The 15,560-nt window shown below is 37.7% G+C and overlaps 3 protein-coding genes across 4 annotated transcripts; all 3 read right to left on the reverse strand.

The window, feature by feature from the left end:
• Positions 1-480: 480 nt before the first annotated feature.
• On the reverse strand, positions 481-2,393 carry LOC106350439 (ethylene-responsive transcription factor ERF120-like). The gene has a single exon (XM_013790323.3). The coding sequence runs from the start codon at positions 2,089-2,091 to the stop codon at positions 1,594-1,596; it is 498 nt and encodes a 165-aa protein (XP_013645777.3). The 5' UTR covers positions 2,092-2,393; the 3' UTR covers positions 481-1,593.
• A 2,035-nt stretch (positions 2,394-4,428) lies between these two features.
• Positions 4,429-5,316, reverse strand: LOC106449940 (putative ethylene-responsive transcription factor ERF121). The gene has a single exon (XM_013891599.3). The coding sequence runs from the start codon at positions 5,314-5,316 to the stop codon at positions 4,681-4,683; it is 636 nt and encodes a 211-aa protein (XP_013747053.2). The 3' UTR covers positions 4,429-4,680.
• Positions 5,317-8,965: 3,649 nt separating this feature from the next.
• On the reverse strand, positions 8,966-15,305 carry LOC106446692. 2 transcript variants are annotated; one of them, XM_013888468.3, is made up of 10 exons: positions 13,878-15,305; positions 13,286-13,741; positions 12,904-13,205; positions 12,064-12,780; positions 11,699-11,977; positions 11,392-11,553; positions 10,389-11,306; positions 10,072-10,287; positions 9,662-9,919; positions 8,966-9,574 (listed from the first exon to the last, which is right to left on the reverse strand). In XM_013888468.3, the coding sequence occupies exons 1-10, from the start codon at positions 15,202-15,204 to the stop codon at positions 9,269-9,271; spliced, it is 4,941 nt and encodes a 1,646-aa protein (XP_013743922.2). In that variant the 5' UTR covers positions 15,205-15,305; the 3' UTR covers positions 8,966-9,268. The 2 variants fall into 2 exon arrangements, with proteins under 2 accessions (XP_013743922.2, XP_013743921.2); XM_013888467.3 differs by having other exon boundaries at positions 9,662-9,922; positions 13,878-15,299.
• Positions 15,306-15,560: the final 255 nt, after the last annotated feature.

Genomic DNA, 15,560 nt, shown 5'->3' on the forward strand with positions numbered 1-15,560 from the left:
CTACCAGCTCCAAAATCGAAATTTACAAGCGTTTAAGTATGGTCTTCACGAACTGTTGAATCTCGAAGTGAGAAATTACTCACAGAGACGTTACGATTGTTGCGACTTTCAAGTTCAGAAGCCGTGAATCCTTTGTCTCCCATCTCCAACAAAGGCGTCACAATCGGGCTGGTACTCCACAAACGTCGCCGGTAATATACTCGGTGATTTCAGTGGCGGAAAAAATGGAGAAGAAAGCATTAAGCTTTCACAATTATTATCATTTACAATTTGTGTCAAAAGAAAAAACACGTTTACTTCTCTAGAATAAATAAAAAATAATTTATATTTATTTTCTTTCAGCAGGTTACACCGGTTGTATACAAGGGTAAAAATGTATTATTACATAATAGACATAAAGTATATTGGTATAATAGGGCAATTGGTCACTGAGTTAATTATAATTTTTTTGGACGTCATACAGTGCAATTTTCCTTTAATTAATGTTTTAAATTTTAAAAATTAAATTGAAAAAGCCCACTTTCCCAATTGTGTTCCCAAATCACTAACCCTAATTCCATTATCTCTTGTTTCTATTCTACCTGATGAAGAACAAGAACCCTTATCACTAACCTTAATCCTACGCTAAAATATCTTCTGTCTCCTCTCTCGATCGATTTTCCGTGTCAACTCCACTCTCTCTTAAATATCCACCAACAAGAGTTTCTTTGACGGCGGCAGCGGATTAAGCGACGAGTTCTTGATCTTTCATGAAATCGTGAAGCATGTGATTTCATCGGGAAGTAAGCTTTAATCTTTGCCAAAGTTTTAATCTTTTTGTGTTACTAAGTTTTGGTGGACACTAACTTCATCGGCTTTTCAATTTTACATGTCTATTGTCTTCGTGGACATGATTCTAATTGATATCCTTTTGTTGTGTCCACAAGACCTCGTCCACAAGATCTTATCCATAGTATGTCGAATCTTCATCCACAAAACCACTTTTAAGATAAAAACGAAGAAAATTGATTGTAAGAAAGTTGGTTTAAATAAAAACAAGCAGAAAAATACATGATTGTAAGAAAGTTGTATACACAAGTTTGATTGCATATAATCAAATATGTTTAGCCATCCACATTGCTCTGTCCACAGTTTGTTTGTTAAAGCTTATCCACAAGTGCTAATAAAATACATATCCACAATTCATATATTATGTTATTCATTTTGATGTGGTCATAAACTAAAAATAAATAAATTATCAAAATATATTAATATGGATTTCAAAATAAAAAGAAACACACATATATTTTATTTTATATACATACATATATATGTATTTATATATTAGATATATGAAATAAAGAAGAATAAAAGATGTTGAAAATAGAGTAAAATAAAAAAACTCACTTTTCTATAATAACTCGTATAAACTAAATTGTCTACTAACTAAACATTATTTCAACCAGAACACAAAATACCCATCAACAAAGAAGAAGGATATTTTGGTCCAGAATACACCTCGGCTTGTGGAAAAGTGCTCTTCCATCAACTTGTGTCTTTTAGTGTAAGGAAACACAAGAAAATGTCTAATGGTGTAATGCACTCCTTTCTCAGTCATCTCCGCCAACGCTTAATTACATGTCCGTTCATTTGGCCACGTCTCGCTGATATTCTCCCGATAAACTCAGCCGCAGCCTCGTCATATGCACGCGCCGCCATCTCCGCCGTTGGAAACATTCCAAGCCATCTCCTTACTTTCAAACTTGGATCCCATATCTCCGCCGACCATTTACCTGATGGCTTTTGCCTTACTCCTTTGTATTTCTTGTCCTTTTTTGTCTCTTCGTCCCTCTGTTGGAAAGCGCAGCCGCAGCAACCAGTGATGCCGCAGAGAGGACAGGGACCAGCATCCGGAAGGGGAAGATCAGCTCCGCTGGTGATCCCGTTTGGTGATGACGTGTCACTCCCAACGCTAGATATCACTTGTCGCAGGGCAGAGACCATGATCTGATGCTCTTGATCTCTTGTCAAATACGAAAAAGAAGAAGAAGCAGGAGGTCCTAGTGCAACAGGGTTTTGATCATCAGAGGGAACGTTGTATGAATTATCCATTTTTGTAAAGAGTTGGAGAAAGATCGAGACAGGGTTGCGTTTATATATAGGAGATGCATATGCCAAACATATTTACATGACTTTCGTGACTTGAAGTTACCATGATCTCATAATTGCTTCTTCAATCCGGCTTTTACTATACACTATTTATGTGCCCTAAAAGCCAACAATTACACTAACTAATCATGATTGTTCCACATTTAGACCGTTTCGCCTTACAACAGAAACCTCGTATTCATACTATAAGACGGAAAAACTACGTGGTCCGCCGCGTCATTCTCGTAAAGGTGCACGTTGTGATTAGTGAATACATGTGTTAAACACACAGCGCGTAAAATCATTATTGTTTCAAACTATTTAACTCAGATTCTCCACTTTTATGTTTTTAATCTATTTAGGATGGGCCCGCGGAGGTTTGTCTTCTTTATATTTCTTTAGTATTTATTTTAGTTTAAAATCCTGGTTTATATTATATACAAATCATTATTTATTTGGTTGTTCTTTTTATTTTGTTGTCCAAATTTTATACTAAACTTGTTTTTTATAACCATGGGATCTCAAAGGTTTTTTAAGTCCAAAAATTAATCCCACAAGGTCTTGTATTCAGATACATAACTAATCCATCTAACTAGTACGATTAGGTGACTTAGAGCATGATTAGTGAGAGGTTCTTAGAGGGCTCTAAGCGGAATATAAGAAACCGTCTCTATGGAAATGGGAACAGAAGTTCGAAAGCTTGCAACACACTTGGACAAACCGAGAATCAAATTCATGTGCTGACTTACTGGCCAAACAACAACTACAAGACAATGACGAATACATATATCATCCTTGTATCCCAAATGTAATAAGAGATGCTATATCTGTTGACTATTTTGATCATTAATAAGATAAAACTTTTGTAAAAAAAAAAAAACCGTCTCTTAATTTTTAACTAGAAAAACTAAAAACTGGTACTTAAATATCTAAGAGCTGGTTCTTAATTTTTTCAGTTAAAAGTTAAGAAACAGTTTCTTATATTTCGCTAAGAATCTCACCTAAAAACTCCCATTAATCATGATCTTAGACTTTTAGATATATATATATATATATATTCATTAGCCTTTATTCTTTCTAATATTTTTGTGGAATTTGGATTACCAATTTTTCTAACATAGTTATCAACCATTCCACAACAAACGAATCCACCCTTGTTTCAAACGTCGAGAAACGCAGCCTTCTGCCCACTGCTGAGCAAAACTTTGATATTTGAGAACGCTGATGTGTGACCAATCGTGTTACAAAATAACTTGTAGATCTGTTCCACGGAGATTTAATGTATCATGGACTCTTATAAATACGAATCAGAACAAAATCATAATTCAGAAAGTCAAAACATATGACTTAGAATTCTTATGCTTTTTACTTCAGTCACAGTCCTACTAAATGATGACATTCTACATGTTACTTCTTGGAACTTTGAGGTAAAGTAAGAAAACATTCAAAACAGTTCATATTAATTGATTCTCAAACCATCATCACCAAGGAGCTTGGCATAATCTATATAAACACTTAAGAAGTCGACATACTTTATATGAACTCTTATGTTGAAATTTCTGTGGAAGTTTCATGTAAACCTCCTCCTTATGATCCCCATCACATTATATCTCACAAAGGATACCTTACCACTTCGAGTCTAATAGGATAGTTTGGTGGATATGTTCCTCTTGGCATCTTTAGGTATAGACATTCACTATTCACTTGAGCTTAGTGGAATGTTGTGGAGTGTTTTACATTGTAGATTGTCTCTTTGAAGAAAACCTATGGAAAAGAGAATTTGGTACAGTGCATCAACCCAAGTATTCTTATGTGATACACAAATATGTTTTGAATAAGAAATGCAAATTTTCATAAAGAAACTTTGATCCCGAAATGGTTGTTTTCAGAAGCTTACAAAATGGATCAACTGGGGAAATGGATGCAAGTTAAGTCCTTGGGAGACAACACCATTAGTGATAGCTACCGGTACTTGTTACTCGTTTAGTCTCATGAGTTCTAAATATGCCTTGAAAACTTCATATACTTCTCCAACACGGAATAATATGAGATTAGGCTGTTCAAGCTAAAAACAATGGTAGTATCACGAAGATGTCCTCCCAGACTTGTCTTCAAATGTTTTTTCCTAGCTTTCACTGAATATCAATTATATGAAGAGTACCAATCTTCTAACTGAAAACCGTACCCTTCTATCTCATTTTTTTTTTTTGTGTATTGAACAGGAAATGTAACATGTTTATTAGCTTGTATCATGATGAAGCATTAAGATAGATGTTTTAGGCAGGTCATCAGATTAATGATGAGCAAAGTATTTGTGCCCCACAAGGACAAGAAAAATATCTAACCCAATCTTGTTTTTCAAAGCTACATCTTATATCCAACTTGGGGGAATGGATCCAGGACCCGAAATATGAGAGAATCAGACAAATAGAAGAAGCATAAGACACTCTTGCAACTGTTACTACAAAATATCTAAACCCAATCATGTTTTCTTTTGTAATATAGCATTTCCATCTCTCACACCGACCAAAACATTTCTTCTCGCTTTCTCATTCATCTCCGCCTTCGCTTAATTCCATGTCCGTTCATTTGGCCACGTCTCGCTGATATTCTCTCGATAAACTCAGCCGCAGCCTCGTCGTATGCACGCGCCGCCATCTCCGCCGTTGGAAACACTCCAAGCGATCTCCTTACTTTCGAACTTGGATCCCATATCTCCGCCGACCATTTACCCGATGGCTTTTTCCTTACTCCTTTGTGTTTCTTCTCCTTTTTTATCTCTTCATCCCTCTGTTGGAAAGCGCAGCCGTAGCAGCCAGTGATGCCGCAGAGAGGACAGGGACCAGCATCCGGAAGGGGAAGATCAGCTCCGCTGGTGATCCCGTTTGGTGATGACGTGTCACTCCCGACGTTAGATATCACTTGTCGCAGTGCAGAGACCATGATCTGATGCTCTTGATCTCTTGTCAAATACGAAGAAGAAGAAGAAGGAGGTCGTAGTGCAACAGGGTTTTGATCATCAGAGGGAACGTTGTATGAATAATCCATTTTTTTTGTAAAGAGTTGGAGAAAGATCGAGAGTGGTATGAAGATCTGAAAACAAATGGACCGAGTAGGGTTTATATAGGCGATGCATGGAGATTGGAGACGTACGTACCTTTTTTTAGCATTTGATTTTTGACCAAACATATTTGTGGAATTGAGAACTTGATGTGCAAGTTTACAAGTCTTCAAATGGGTTAAGCAAAGAAGAACTATAGTTAAAGAGAAATTGACTACGGTTAGAACCTCGCTTTAGTTTCTTAATTCAAAAATATTAATATTTAATTAGAATTGTATTAATGAATTAAGTTTTAGCTTGGACCACTAGAAAACAAACAGCTAGCGTTAAAGATTAGGAAGGCTATCTAAAACCTTCTTCTGCAAAATACTTTTGACTCTCTCTTAATATTTTTTTCTTTTATTGTTAAGATACTTGGTGAATATGAACCATTGAAAATGCGCTTTAGATGCTGCTTTTGGGACCACAAGAGGAGCTTTTGTTGTTTGTCTCCTTGTAAGCTAGGTTAGAGGATGTCTCCTCTATATAAGCTGCATTATGGAGGTGAGAGAGAATTGGAGTAGCCACACTAAGGCTAATTAGATGGTAGAGATACATAGAGAGATATACAAAAGAGTGAATTCATAAGTGTAAACAAGATTGAAACACATTTAGCTCTTGTAATATGTATACCTTCTAGTGGATTCCAAGCTGTAGTCTGGGGAGATGTAGCGACCCTCGTTAATGGGCGTGAACTCCTTAAATCTTGTGTGTGTTCCCATCTTCTCCTTCTCTCTCTAATCTCTTCTTCAAACTCTCGAGACTCTGTTTTCTACAATTCTGTTTTTTGCAGTATTCGTTCTGTTTTTTGGACTTCAAGCAACGTCTCTCTTAGTTTGTTGTGAGTTCATGCTGAGACAAGTGACGACTTTTAAGCTTCTGAATCCTAACAATATTTACATGATTTTGTGACTTTCAGATGCGTTTACAATACTAAAGTTACAATATTTACGTGATCTCAAATTGCTTACTCAGTCTGGCATTAGCTATATAGCCTAATTAGGTGCCCAAAAAGCCAAAAACTACACTAATCACGTTTGTTTCACATAAGACCGTTTCGCTTCACAATCACAACATATAAACTGCGTATTCAATATTGTAGGACGGAAAAAGCTACCTGATCGCCGCGTCATTCTGGTAAATGTGCACGTTGGTAATGTGAACGTTGCTAAAACATTCAGGACGTCGAATTATTTTATTATTTTTTGGGTAAATAGTTTGAGAATAACTACCGTTTTCCATCACTTTCCTTCTTTTTTTAATCAGGAGCTGTTTGGAACCTATTCAAAAGTCCAAACTAATCCCTTAAATAATGATGTTGACCATATATTGACTATTTTCCACATATTTAAATGAGATCCAACTATATACGCATTGGCTTATGGCAGTTACACCGCTTTAAATAAAACAACCGTTTTATTTCATAACTTTTATTCTCAGTTATGTTTTTACAAATGACAAAGACTATATAATCTAAATGTCTTTATAGTATTATCTGGTAGTTTTGACTAATACTATAACAAGATCAATTATATATACCTAATGAATTCAATATTAACTTAACAATTTTTTTTATATATTACGATTTTAAGACAAATATACAAATTATAAATATAAATGAATTTTATAAAAACTGATTATTTTCTTTTCAAATAACTGAGACTTTAAAAATAATTAATCTTTTAAAATAAATTATTAAGGTATTCCTATAATCAATACTCTATCTATTACTCTTATTTTGTTGAGTTTCTTTCAAAAATGATCTAAAATTTATGGTCAAACATAAAATTAACTATTTGTTTTTGAATTTTTTTTATCATATACAATGTAAAAGTTCAAATAATTAATGAATATCTTTCGTTAGCTATTTCTTTTACATTTCTTTTTTGGCTTTACTAGTTCCGGCCTAGGTGTTTTCTTAGGTATGAGCTTGTTCATATCATGAATTATGTTTCATATAAATTTTTTTCCACTATAAGATATCTTGTAAACGTTTGTTTTAATTTAAATTTGAAAGTCTTTTTTCAAAAAAAAAATTAATGAAACATCATTACTTTATTTATTTATTTTTCAAAATAGATTGTTTTTACCCAGACATCCTTATTTTCGTTACTTATGTATGAAATTATCATTTTCGTCAATATCACTAACCATAACCAAAAACCATGCTCTAAATTTACTAGAAATCTACATCTACATTTTTCATCTCACTTTTTATACACAAAAATCATTTATCTTGTATATCCTCTCACATTTAATCTGATTAACTCAAAATTTTGAATTTTAAGATTATATTTTCATTAAAATTACTCAAGTTTTGGGTGTCAATGAAAAGAGATCAACCATTTTTGCTAGGAATTCCTTAACAAAATCAACACATTATTTAAGTTGGTCATTTTAGGGGTGTCAACTGAACCCACAATGCTTTTAGTGGGTTCTGATAACATTTGAGAAACCTAGAAAGATTATAGCTTTACTAAGTTTTATTGTAGTGAAGATAGCTCATAGAGCTTTATTGAAATGCAAAGAACAATAAAGGGAGAAGCTTTGTGTTTGTGTTCAAGAACTAAAACAAACGTTTGATTTCATAAAGTCTTTAATGGAGGCTGCTTCTATGAGCAGCAAGGTTACAAAACACATTCTCATAACAGTTATATTTATATGAAACTCTAGAACCTTAAACTCTTGAACTTATTGTCACTTTGTTGAACTTCTGAAAATTGCATTGAACTTAATAGGTTCGTCTCTGGTTGTACCGCTTTAGCATTACACAGCGACTTAGGTACATCACATAAATACTTATTCGGTTTCAGCTCGTGATTTTTTTTTCTGATAAACCCTATCGGCTGATTCGAGTTTGGAATAACTTCCGACTAATGCAAGGGGGTAAACCGATCATCTGTTATGATTCACCATGTAAATCATTTGAAGCCAAAACTAACAATGATAATTTAGTTCCTAAAGAGAATTGAATCCATAAATAATGTGTGTACATACCAAACTCTACGAGATTACTATGCTACAATCACTCGAGCTCATGATTTTTACATGTGCTTGCAAAACTCTTTATACTTCTCTGGGAAGAATACAAGATCGAATTGTTATTATTATTGGTAGTGCAGTTTCAACTCAAATTATTATTTTTTATTCAAAAAATATTAACAGTATATTTTTAAAAATAGTAATAGTTTTGAAGTTACTGACATTTATACATGTTTAAGCTCTAAATTTAGAAAACTTTTAAATATCAGATCATAATTTATATAGTTAACTAAAAAGTGTAAGATTTTTTTTTTTAATTATATTTCTATTAAACCGTTTTACTTCCACATGCTAAAAGATGGTCTTGATGCCTTGATGGTAGTATCACGACGATGTCTCAGAGACTTGTCTCCAAATGACTGTTCCCACCTTTCATTAAATATCTTGTTTAGAGTCCTAATTTCTTCATATTAAGAGTACAAATCATCTAACTGAAAGGGGGTACCCTTCATCTCATTGTTGGTATATTGAACAAAAATGCAACATGTTTATTGGCTTGTATCATGATGAAGCATTAAGTTAGATGTTTTAGGCAGTTCATCAGATGAATGATGAGCAAAGTATTTGTGCCCCATCCTAAGGACAAGAAATTATCTAACCCAATCTTGTTTTCCAAAGTTACATCTTATACCAACTTGGGGGGTTAGAATCTAACCGTTAGATCCACGACCCTAGATATGAGAGAACAGACAAACAGAAGAAGCATAAGAGACTCTTGCAACTGTTAGTACCATTGGCGTACTTTTACAACATCTTTCTTTCACAAACATATTTGCGCATCTGTATATCCCTCTATATTTTTTTTATTCATCTTCTACTTTGCTTCACCCAATGGTTGTAGCAGCCGAAAAAGCCCCACCGAATATCTCAGACAAAATTAAATATATATGGAAAATTAAACACTGATGGTGTTGATTGATTGATTGATTTACCTCTCAAAAACAAAATGGAGAGGCCATTCTCTTGTTGTAGTCTTCCTATGAAAAATGATGTATTCTTTTAGGTGTGGTGGCTAAACCAAGGCCTGACAGAACCGTTGACATGTCCGTTTGTGTGAACCCCTGAGCCATTAGGAAGTAGCTGAGGTGGTGTACTCGGGTAAAGTGTGTGGCCGTGAGAAAGACCATGTGATAAACCATTTCCTTTTCGTTGTTGATGGGCATGGATCTGTCTCAACCCTTCCTCATGGATCCGAGCTATTGTGTCCAGTTCCTTCATCGATAGAGAGTCTAAATTGGCACCGTATAGAGGCGTATGTCTTGAAATCTCTTCTCTAAGTGAGGATTCTAGTGTGTTGATGTATTGCTGTCGAAATAAATTGGAAAAGAAGAGTTTAATGAGCACTAAACAGATTAAGAAAGTATAAATCTGATGTCTCATCTTCTATCAAACCTGGCAAGCTTGGAGTTTGGATTCCATTCCATCAATGTAAGCTTCACAGCGAGCAATCTGATTTTCTTTCTCTCGTTTCTCTCCTTTTGTTTGCCCTAGTGTTTGTGTCAGTCGCCTAATTTCATCCTCAAGTGACTTGCGGACTTCTTCCCGAGTTGCATTCTCTGTTGCATACCGTTTCAGCTCTTCTTCAAATCTTTTCCGGGCTGCCTCTGTTACCTTTAGCTTCTCCGTTAGAGCAGTTTTCTCTTTCCCTGTCTTCTGTATTATTCACAAAGAAAACGGCGTCTTATTAAGTGAACAATACACCTTGGAGGAGTCTTGGACAAATTACAATAGAGTAAATGATATAAACAAAGATGGCTGTAATATATCATTATTCATTTTCTGCGTGTGCATAAGCTCCATACCTTAAGTTCATCACGCTTTCGTGTCTTTAGCAAAGAAAGTTGTGTCTCTGCCTCGTGAAGGCGATCCAGAAGAGTTTTCTTCTCAGACGAGAGTTTATCTATCTCATCTTGACGTTCTGACCGAACCCACTCCAGCTGACTCTCCACATCCCGAAACTGTTCTACCAGTTCCTTCTTTTCCCGACCAAACCGGTCCGTCTCAGCTTTCATTTCACACTGCAATTTGATACACTGTATTAATAACTCGTATGACCACAGAACGCCCAAAAACTCTAGCATAGTCACACTCTTGCAGCAGAAAAAATGTAGTCACGTACCTTAAGACGGGTCTTTGCAGCCTCAGATTCACTCAATTTTTTCGTGATGCCAGATTTCTCCTTTGTCAGAGTTTGAATCTCTGTCTTCTTTTCTTCCTTCAATCTAACAAGCTCTTCCTTGTTTGTACGCAGTTGGTGCCACAGAGCGGCCCTGTCAATGTTAGCGTGTTCTACTACCTTTTTCAACATGGCTAAAATAGGTCTCGCAACCTCTCGCTCCTGAAAAATCAGAATATCAAGAATCCGCAGCTCTAAGTCTAACTCTCCGTCGCTACTCGCAGGGCTGGTAAATCTATCTACAAGTCTCCTCAGTATTTGAACCCTAAATGGCTGATCAGGAAACCATTTGAATAATACTGCGTATAGCCTTTTCACAAATCCCCTCACTTGAGGATCTTTGGAATGAGCTAATGTCTCCGCAAGACTAAGGAGTGCCCTGAACTCAATCTCTCCAGCGGCTTCTTGCTCACTGACTTCTCCCTCCAATACAGGATCCCCATTCGTAACACTCAGGTTTGCCCCTTGTGCACGTCGTTTTTCAAGGACCATGGCAACGCACTGAACAACAATGGCTCCACGAGTAACAGCTCTTTCGAACGTTTGAGATGCCTCCACAGCTAGGGACGATATGGACAACATTTCCAGCAATATGTAGACATCAAAAAACTGTCTGTTTGCATAGAATTCATGCTTATCCATCAGATCTTCCATTTCGGAGATGGAATCGTTTTCACCAATCAGAAAAGGGCCAAAAGGTAATGTCCCAAAATTGCCATCTAGACTGTCGTCACAGTTGAAGTCCCTAAGTATCATTTCGGCAATCTCAGGCCAACTGTGTACAGTTTTGCTCAGATATTCAAGGACGCAAACAGATACATCAGCACCCAGACTTTTAAGCCGCTCTCGGACTGACCTTACCTGTATAATGAAAATTTTAGGTTAGCCAAGACCAGGAAAATATTTAATCCCAGCAAAAGAGAATAATTAGACACAGAATGCTTACGGCTCCAGGTAGGTGTTGGCACTGTGAGGCAGTTTTAAATATGAAATGAATGGCCGCCACAAGACTTTCCTCATCCGAGTCATTCAGAAGCTCAACTGACCGAAATAGAATTTGCTCCCATACTTCAGTGTCACAATCTAACTGGCTAAGAGCATTGTATACCTGTGCCACAGAAAAACTTCAGATAATGGAGATGTATAAGCTTCTAGCTCACTAAATGAACTGACACTTTTTTTTAGAGATTCTATGCCTCGAACTCAAAAGAAAAGTCTTCAACAGTGGGCGAAAAGGCTAAGAGACGACTTACTGGTTCACGCAATGCTGGTTCAGCTTCGGGCTTTTGAAGCCGTTCAATAAGTGCATAAGCAGCTAGTGGGTGTTCCGAATGCTCAACCAATTTAGGAACCAGACTAACTAAATCTGGTTGCAAATGTTTAGGCGCTCTGTCTAAAACAAGAGCAATCTTTTGAGCAGAATGTGGTCGTCGTCTAGGCTCTTGACAACCTTGTGGAACAGCCGAATCAAGAGTTTTCAGTGAGTTAACAATCAGTCCTAATAGCTCCTCAGATTGTTCTGGCCACTTTGTCTGAAGACCAAAATTTTTACAGATGGTCAGAAAAAACAAAGTTGCAAAAAGTCTGCAAAATAGGTTTCAGTAGTAAGAGAACCCACCTTTGATTGAACTGAAGTATCAGAAGACTGCTCCGCATATGTTTCAGGGGGAGAAACAGGCTCTATTGCAAGGGCTTTCTCAAGCATATCGATCCCATTCATCTCAGAGCTTTGTACAGCTGAGGTACTGAGGGTAGTAGCATCTGCATCAGATTGAAATCTCTCGTCAACAAGATGTTGTGAAGCTTCTGCTACTCCATTTTCCCTAGTTGCCTCCAATGAAGTTGAAGCCACGCAGCCATCTGTCTTTGCATCCAGCAAAGAAGGCTCAGAATAAGACCCTTCCTCCGAAGGTTGGCAACACTCAACCATTATATCTAGAAGTAAATCGAGAATTGCTTGCTGTAGAACTTTAACACCCATCAGCAAATTCATCAGGCTGGGTGAAGATTCATCACTCTTCGTTAGCTTGCTTCTATCATCACAAGACATTTTGGTGGGAAGAAGTAAACGCTTTACTTTAGTAGGATCGTCAAGATAAACACGTAAGCCAGTAAGAAACCCAGCAATTGCACCTGCATCCATTATAAGCTTCTCTCGAAGTGTCACCTGTGGTTGAGAAGGATTTTCCCCAAACGTGAGATGGAATCCAGCTTGGGAAAGAAAATCTCGGAATGTGTCTTCCTCATCTCCGCTTATGCCCTCACTTTCTTCAGAATCAATAATGTCATCAGGATCAGTGGTTAAGGCATCTTGGTCATCATCTGACGCCAAGACCTGGCAAAAGAATGGACAAAACATAAAGTCCATGATGTAGTAACACGAACAGATCTCCAACTGTGCATGGAAGAAGGGAATAACTCCATGATGCGGAAGATATATCTACATGAAAGAACTAACCTCCAAATCTGAAAACTCGAACCAAGGACAACAATCCAATATTTCACATACAAAAACAACAGTGTCACGCGCGAGAAACCCAGCATCAGCCTCAAGCATGTCAGACACCTTCATAAACTGTAGGACGGAGCTATTCCATGTCTTGGTGCATATAGATGACTCCTTCCACACACTTTTCGCAGGATTCTTTTGGTTTAAAATACCCATCCTGTACTTGACCCAGAAGTTATTGTCCACATCTGTACCCGTAGATTGATCACTCTCTAAATATATGCATATGGTGTCAAACGACTCGTAGACACCTGCACACATGAAGCAACTGGAGTTGATAAACATCAATAATTGAAGATAGGAGATGAGTAATAAAATCAAAACCACTCACCAATCCGGAGTTCACAACCACCAGCCTGAAAGAACTTGCTAAAGATCTTTCTTGTTTCCATTATTTCCTTAAAGGCCAGAAAATTCTCCACTTTCCACGTAAATGAACTTCTTTTTACGCTGTTATCAATCTGTGAAGCTGATTCTGCCTCCACATAGTCTTTTGTTACAGATGTCTCTTTCAAGATCAGAACCTCTGCGGAGAACACAACAGTGTCTTGAACGAGAAATCCAGAGTCCTGATCAAACAAACTCGTAAGTGTCACAAACTCACGCCAACCCCAATCCTTTGCAGCTTTCGAGTAGCGATTCTGAGATTCCTTTGTCACCGACTTCTCCTCCAGTCTCTGGTTCACAACTGACAGTCTGTGGCTAACAAAACAGCTCCAATCACTAGAACTTCGTGAATCTGTCACTTCAAGAAATACTGAAAGATGGCATGGTGGCTGGGACTGCCCTGAGGAGGCCATTAAGAGTAAGACAATCAGTTAACTCTACAAATGCAGCAACCAGAGAGCTCAAATAGGAAGGAGATATATAATTTTTAAACGGTGCAACACATCATATGGTGTGAATCTAGTCCACTTACATACCTCGGGGATAAACAATAAGTCGACAGTCCCTGTTCCCAATTTGAAACCTTTTACTTTTGATGCAAAGACCTGTTACCTTCCGCTTCTTGAGAAGATCCTTCAACCTCGTGAAATTTTCAATCCTCCAAGTGAATTTACCCATGTGCGCATCTGATTTCCTAGCTCCACTCCCGTTTCTCCCCGCAACCAACCCTCCATTCTTAGCAAAGCTACTGAACTCTTTAATAACATGAAACGCGGTGCTAAAGACAGCAGTGTCATTAACTAAAAAGCCTGATTCAGGATTCACAAAGTCAGACATCTTCATGTAATCATTCCACCCCAAGCTCGTGTTATCACCGCTCTTATTATCAGCAGCAAACCTCCCATACGAATCTCTATGCATGTGAGCGCACCCAGGCTTCTGATTCAAAGCCGACATCCTAAACAAACACCAACAGCTCCTATCCGATACCATAGTCTTCTCCGTCTCCTTACTCTCCAAACACATCGATACATACTCCTGCGAGTTAACCACGCTCTGGTACACACTAATCCTTAAATTACACTCCCCAGCTGGGAACACAGGGCTCATTATCTTCTGCGTCTTTATCATTTCCTTAAACAAGGTAAAGTTATTTACTCTCCAAGTGAACTTCCCACTCAAAACATCCGGCATTGGTCCTCCAGCTAACGAATTCTCCTTGTACAGTGATCCCGAATAGCTGTTAGAGCTAACTGACTCATTGAGAATCAAGATATCAGCAGTTATAAGCAACGAATCATCATTAAACAAAAACCCCTTATTCCGATCCAACACACTCCCATTAAGCGTGAAATCGCACCATCCGTGCGATTTCTTCTTGCTAGAGAACCTATGCCAAGAGTCCTTATGTATAGTGAGGGACTCCTCCACTTGGTTGACGATCGAGAGACGGTAGCTAGCGAAACAGTCCCAGCGCGACGACGACGCGCCGCGAGGGTCCATTATCTGAAGATAGATGCTGATGTAGCCAGGGAGAGCCTGGGAGTCGCCTCTAGGGTAAACGAGGAGGCGGCAATCGTAGCCTCCCACATCGAAGTACTTGCTCCACAGTGCCTTGGCTTTGACGCGCGTGAAGTTTTCGACCGTCCATCGGCACACGGCTGTGTACTCTCCTCGGCGATCGACGGCTACGATCTCTTGAGCGCCTCCGCTTCCGTCTCGAGATGATCCGAGGTGGTGGTCTTCGGCCGGGGAGATCGAGGACGAGCAGAGAGGCTTCGATGATGAAGAAGGGACGGAGGGGTGGGATAGGTCGATGGTTGATGACGACGAAGACACCGCCTCCGATGAGCTCTGCTTCATCGTTGCTATGGCGGTTTTTTCTTGTTTATTCTGTCTATTTTTATCTAGGTTGATAAATTTTTTTTTTTGCTAGAGAAGGGCGAAGACAGGGTTTAACGTACGACTTGTACGTTAACATGCGCATCCTCGACTCCTCCCAATGGCATTTTGTTTACTTTTTCCTAAATTAATTTCATTAGTGTTGTCCAAAATACTTTTGTTTCATTTTCATTCCTTTTTTGGTATTTATTCCTTTGTGGTATATTTTTCATGCTTTTGAGGTTGATTAGAAAGAGCTATAAATTGTAGACAGCCATTTTTTCTTTCTAAAGCCTTTTTTATAAATCAATCATGCTTTTAGTTTAAAAAAAAAAAAT

The sequence above is a fragment of the Brassica napus genome, chromosome A4, assembly GCF_020379485.1.
Source record: "Brassica napus cultivar Da-Ae chromosome A4, Da-Ae, whole genome shotgun sequence".
Classification (NCBI taxonomy): domain Eukaryota; kingdom Viridiplantae; phylum Streptophyta; class Magnoliopsida; order Brassicales; family Brassicaceae; genus Brassica; species Brassica napus.